General features: G+C 37.6%; 1 protein-coding gene across 1 annotated transcript; it reads left to right on the top strand.

Annotated features, from left to right (window-relative positions):
- Window positions 1-1,736: 1,736 nt before the first annotated feature.
- On the top strand, window positions 1,737-4,193 carry LOC123233898 (nucleolar protein 11-like). Its single transcript, XM_044659924.1, is given in 2 exon segments — window positions 1,737-2,694; window positions 2,697-4,193. Coding segments are annotated over 2 exon segments (2,073 nt in total). The 3' UTR covers window positions 3,812-4,193.
- The last annotated feature ends 2,557 nt before the right edge of the window (window positions 4,194-6,750 follow it).

Below are 6,750 nucleotides of genomic sequence, written 5' to 3'. Positions count from 1 at the left end.
CCCCAAAGCTTAAGTGTTCAGTTGGATCTTTTTCCCAGAAGTCTTTGCTTCAGCCCAACTGTCACTCTCCTCTTCTTCTTCCATGTTCCATCTCTTACAGTTCCAAAATGCCTGGCTTGCCTTGCTTCTTACACATAACAATACTATTACCAAGAATTTGGTATGGAAAACTTGTAGAGAATATATCCACTTTCACTTGTAGAACCCTTGGAGTTCTGGTTGGCTTATACCTTAGGAGTAATACAAATGTGGCAGATGACTCATGTAGGGAAATATAGGAAACTAATGTAGATTCTCAAGAGTACTTGTTTTTTACTTCACTCAATCTTTGAGGATGCAGCACCCCTAAAGATCTAGTGTTTGAAAATTTCTAGGTTCTGGATAACTAACTGATAACTCAGAACAGCATAAACAGGATATTTATATAATCAGGTCCCATTGATACCTATTAAAAGGAAGGAGAAAAGGCCTCCAAATTTGTCTCCATCCGGAAAGATAGCTCCAAAGGATTGTAATCGGAAAAGCAAATGGACAATGTCAGATAGACCCGAGGGACTAGGGGCCTGTTTCTATGGAATGTAATATAAAAACCCTTATTAAGTACTTATTAAATGCAAACATGGTGCTAAGAGCTAGAAGAGAGAAGTGAGAGTTTCCTACTCTTTTTTTAAACTTAGACTCAATAGTAAGTATTGGTTTCAAGGCGGGAGAGTGATAAGGGCTAGGCAATTGGAGTTAAATTATTTGCCCAGGGTCACACAGCTAGAAGGTGTCTGAGGCCAGATATGAACCCAGGACCTCCCATCTCTAGACTTGGCTCTCTATCCACTAAACTACCCAGCTTCCCTGATAGTCTCCTACTCTTAAAGAGTTCACATTCTAATTCAGAGAAAAGTTCAGCTACAGGATAGATGGAAAGGCCTAGTTATCCTTAGGATATAGTGACAAAGTAGATGGTTAGGTTCAGGGATCTTTAGGTTTTGTTGACCAGAAAGTGAGATACACATCAGACCCAAGTGAGCAGAATTCAGGGTAGAATAATTGGGGAAAGAAGTCTTGTGGGTGTATCTAGTGTCAGGGATCTCATGATGGCCTTTAGACAATTTGGATTAATGCTAGTGTGGCTGAAATTCTATAGTAGGGGACAACTAGGTGGTTCAGATAGCCAGATCTGGAGATGAGAGGTCTTAGGTTCAAATCTGGTCTCAAATATTTTCTTGCTATGTGACCCTGGGCTCAATGTCATTTAACCCTAATTGCCTAGCCCTTACTACTCTTCTGCCTTGAAACCAATACTTAGTCTTCTAAGTTGGAAAGTAATATTTCTAAATTTCTAAAATTTCTAAAAATTAACTCTATGGTAGCTACTGGTAAGTGAATAGTCAGAACAATCTCCCAGCTATTTAGAGTTGATATATCTGATCAGGAAATAGGGCAAAGACAGTGGGCAGAGAATGGGGCTGGAAGCATCATAAACTAGTCCAGGGAAGTACTTGGGACGTATTCTAGACAGAAGCCACTGGGACTAAACAAGATTCTGTTTTGGCTCAATTAACCTCACAAATGAAGTTCAGCCAAAACTTTTGAATCTTTGAACAAACTAATTAGTTAAGACACTTTTCCAAGAGAGTGAAAGAATTAGATGGCAAGGTTTTGGAAACAGTATAAAGTGTGGCTAATACCAACCAAGTTGCTTTCTGTGACAATTGCAGACTAGATAGACACATGCATGATAAATGTACTCAAGAGAAAAATACAAAATTTGCTTCTCAAAAATTGAATTCTGGGGTTTTACCCTGGGTGGTCTCGTGCTGGGTGCTGGCCTCGATGGCCTGCTGGGTGTCGAGCAAGGACAGAAAGGAGACCTATTCCTGGTCACTGATCGCGGCAGAACCGTCATCCTCTACAAGGTTTCAGATCAGAAACCGTTGGGTTGCTGGTCAGTGAAGCAAGGTCAAACTATAACATGTCCAGCTGTGTGCAACTTCCAGACTGGGGAGTATGTTGTTGTCCATGATGATAAGGTTTTAAGAGTATGGAAAAACGAAGATGTGAATTTGGACAAAGTATTCAAAGCAACACTGTCTGCTGATGTATATAGAATACATTCAATACAAAATACTGAACCACTTGTATTGTTCAAAGAAGGTGCTGTTCGAAGTCTAGATGTTTTGCTTGCAGAACCCCAACAAAAAATTGAAGCTGTTATTTCAGATGAAGAAGTTATTAAGTGGACAAAACTTTTCTTGGACTCTACTCAGCCTGTTTTAATATTTGTTACAGAAAAACATGGAAATTATTTTGTGTATGTGCAAATGTTTAATCCACATAACTTATGCAAATATACCCTTTTACCTGGAGAAGAAGAACCAGTTACATTGAGTTTTGCTGCATCTGTGAATGAAAGATTAGTCACTTTGCTGTGTTTAAGCTGTAATGGGTGTATATATGAAACTTTGATACCACTAAATAAGGATAAACCTGAAGAGAAGAAAGTACTAGTCACATCCCTCTTACTCAAGACTTCTGTATCTGGCAATGTTTTGAAGGGTGATTCATTTGCCATTCTTGATAAGGATCATGTAGCAGTCATGGGAACTTCACTCAAGGCTCCTAAAGAAAACATCTCTATTTGGAATATTAAGTTTCAGACATTACAAACTTCAAAGGAATTACCACAGGGGACCAGTGGTCACGTACCCAAACTATGTCCCACTTTGTAAACTGGGGAACATTTCAAGGAGATGGACTTGAATCACAAGATTCAAATAATTTAGTATCCCTTAAAGGACATTCAAAGAGAAGTTTAAGGACAAGAAAAAATGAGACAAGGTCTCAGCTGGAGGATTCAACAAACAAAGAGTTTCTATCAGGCATAAAGGATACTTCTGAAAAACACCTTGAACAACAGTTGAGTAAGTTTTTGGCTGATAAACGGACACCTGACTTTCAAATTACTATTGGGCACATAGTTTCAGAACTGGTGGGAAGGTGTAAGACAGAACCACCTTTTTATCCTCAGAGTAGTCTCGTACAACTCATCCAAACTCAAGTACTTTCTTACAGTTTGTGCCCTGACTTGATGGCAGTTGCCTTAGAAAAGAGAGATGTACATTTGTTACAGTTCTGTCTACAGCAGTTCCCTGACATTCCTGAATCAATTACCTGTGCTTGCTTAAAGGTTTTCTTAAGCATTGGCGATGACAGCCTTGAAGGGACAAATGTGAATATGGAATCAGTTATTGGTTACATTGACTTTCCCCAAAATGAGAAAATGGAGAAAAAAGAAGTTGTTCAAAATGGTTTTAGTCCAGTACTTTCAGAAGAGGATAACATTGAGGACAAGTTAAATAAATCAGATGGCATGATGAATACTACTCTGACATGTCCTGTAACTCCCCAAAAGGCAGCTTTACTAAATGCAATTCTCCACTCAGCATATAGTGAAACATTTCTTTTGCCCAATTTGAAAGACCTCACAGTCCAACATGTCATTCTATTTCTCCAGTATTTGCATTTCCTTTATGAGAAATGTAGTGAAAATGCTAGTATGACTCTTCCAGGACCCTGTCCTCCAACCCTGAACCAGATTATGGATTGGATCTGTCTACTGCTAGATGCTCATTTTACGGTGGTTGTGATGATTCCAGAAGCAAAAGGAATATTGGCAAGTCTTTATAAGTTTGTGAAAGCCCAGGTATGGGTTTATTCTGAGCTCAATAAAATTGAAGGAAGTTTACAGCAGCTACAAAAATTGTACCAGCAAAGAAATATGGGATTGTATTCAATTGAAGTGCTTGAACTCATCTGAGAGTAGCATCCATTATGCAGAGACTTTTATGAAGACCTCTTTCTTCAGTGAATTCTCTATTCCTACTCATCCAGTTAAACAGAGGAATTTGTTTTATGACTTTGTTTTGATGTCAAGACAAGTTTCAAAGACCAGAGGAATCAGAACTTACTGCTTCTCACTCCATATTTCATACTGAACTATTCTAGTTTTATAGATGAGTGCTGGGGAGTGGAGAGGCAATGTTCTGCAAGTAACTTTTTTAAAGTATAACTTGGTTGATTTTAAGTATGTATTGTATATGGATAAAAATCTAATTTCTTACAAAATTTTTTTGAGTAGTACTTCTTATAAAACAATTACCATTGAAGTAATACTTAGAAGAATTTATTTTAGTTGAATAAGAAAGCTACCCCAGGTCAGCAGTTCTCATTACCAAACATTTGGAATCTCAATTAAATCAAAGAATTTAACTATTCATGACCTTCTTATTTTCATCTTAATAAATGCTTATTGTTTGACATAATCTAAAAGGACGAGAACAGCAAAAGTCAGAAATAAATTCCAACAAGATAAGAAAAATATTTTACCTCTGCTTCTCCCCACGTGGTACAGAAATGGCAAATGTATCCTAATACATACCCTATGTAACACCTTTGATTTAAACCCATTCTTTCTACAGCCACTATAAGGTAATATCTTGTATTCAGTAACAAGACATATTTTTAAATTTCTAGTTAAAATAATGACCAGTTAGTATTTGTTCTATATTTTGTTTTACAGCATAAAGAGTATAAATACCAAGTGTAACACTTCTAAAATATTGTCCTCATGGTTGATTGAACCATTGTGCTATTTGGAACAATGAAAAGTTTCATGTGGAGAGAAATCATGGATATTTTTGCTTCTTGAAAATATATCTTGAATTATATTAACTTTAGAATAATGAGAAACTGCAATTCTTTAGATCAGTTATCTCCAAACTTTTTGAACTTGTAAAAAAAATTTGAGCACATTCTCATATGTATATTTTTTATGAATTTGTATATGTTCTGCTGTACTGATAGTTTTATACATTAGAAAACTTAAATGATAATAGGAATTTTTAAAAAGATGAAATAAAAACAAAATAATTCTTGATCTTAGAAAAAAAAATTGAATTCTACTGAATCAATATTAGTAAGTGGAGAATAGGATCAGAGAATAGAGCTACTTCATATTTCCAGCTATAACCACAATCCTAACATTCATTTCTGGAGCCTTTCCAGGACCCATCCTTTCTAAACCCTATGCAGTACTGATGAGAAAGAAGACATAGTGGTCTTTGGTTTACTGCTTGGCAGCTCCTGAATGACAATTATGTTCCAATAATTGTATGAAGGTCACTTGAATCATATACATTCAGGGCTAGCCTATAGGAACTTTTCTTTACTTTCATTATGTCACAATGAATCTAGAATTCCTCAGAGAATTAACTATCAATGAGAAAGTGGATACTACAACTCTAGTCTATCTTGACCCAGAAAATATGTATGGAATTTCAGCATTCATTTCAATAAATTCAACCTATTCAAAATACTGGCAGGTTTGCAGGCAAAATGCACACAGTGATCAGGGGCCTCAGAATCTGAACACCTTGACAATTCATGCAGATTGTGTATAAAGGTTTACAAGAAAAAGAAGTTTTTCTCAAATGGCCTCACTTTTTTCAGTGAAATATAAGGCAAGATTCTCAGCTGAAAGGATGAAGGGAGAAAGAGTTATAAGAGTTTGAGGAAGAATAAAAAGTTTTCTCTTTTATCCCTGTCTCACAAGAAGAGCATGGGGTTTGCCTTGACAAGAAGGGCCATTTCTTCTTGTGAAACAAAAGTGAAGGAGAGGGAAGTGAAAGTGCTTGAATGATATGAGATGAGGAGAAGGGAAAGGGCCCTTCTCACCAGGGCAAAACCCCTTAACATGCACAAGTGATCCCATTCTGTATCATCTTCTCCCTTAGTCATGTGAACTCTCTCACTTATTTTCGATTTCTCCCTGTCCTACCGGCTGCTTTTCTACTGTCTACAAATATGCCTATGTCTCCTCTATCCTCAAAAAAACCCCTTCACTTGATCCATCCATCTCCACTAGCTATTGTCCTACACCTCTCCTTCTTTCGTGACTAAACTCCCTTGGAAGGTTCTCTACAAATTGATGCTTCAACTTCCTTTCCTCGCACTCTCTTCTTAATTCTCTGCAGTTTGGCTTCCAAACTTGTCATTCAACAGAAACTATTTAATTCCCTAATCTAATTTCTCAGTCCTCATCCTTCTTGCCCTCTCTACAGCTTTTGACATTGTCTTCTCTCTAGTTTTGTTTTATTTTTAAACCCTTACCTACAATACAATACATTTCTGTATTTGATTCCAAGGCAGAAGAGTGGTAAGGGCTAGGCAATGGGGGTTAAGTGGTAAGGGCTAGGCAATGGGGGTTAAGTCACACAGCTAGGAAGTGTCTGAATTCAGATTTGAACCCATTTCTCCCGTCTCTAGGCCTGACTCTCAATCCACTGAGCCACTTACCTGGCCCCTCTCCCTAGGTTTTCGGGACACTGCTCTCTCCTATTTCTCCTCCTATCTGTTTCCTTCTCAGACTCCTTTATTGGATCTTTGCTATTCCTTGAACCCAACATTCCATCCCCCAACTCCAAGCATTGTCATGTAGCTTTCCTGTTTTACTTTGGGTCTCAGCTAAAGTCCTTCCTTCTGCAAGAAACCTTTTCCTGTCCTCCCTAATCTTAGTGTCCTCCCCTCTGTTGATTATCTCCAGTTTATCCTTTACACATTTTTTTTTTTTGCACAGTTGTTTGCTTGTTGTCTCCGACCATCAGCTCTTTGAGAGCAGGAGCTGTTTTGTTTTTTTAGTTTTTACATCTCCTCCCCCTCCCCAGTGACTGGCACATGAATAGGCGCTTTAATAAGTAC

Source organism: Gracilinanus agilis, chromosome 2 (genome assembly GCF_016433145.1).
Source record: "Gracilinanus agilis isolate LMUSP501 chromosome 2, AgileGrace, whole genome shotgun sequence".
Lineage (NCBI taxonomy): Eukaryota > Metazoa > Chordata > Mammalia > Didelphimorphia > Didelphidae > Gracilinanus > Gracilinanus agilis.
Note: the sequence above shows the minus strand (reverse complement) of the source record. Positions and strands in the feature narration are given on the sequence as shown.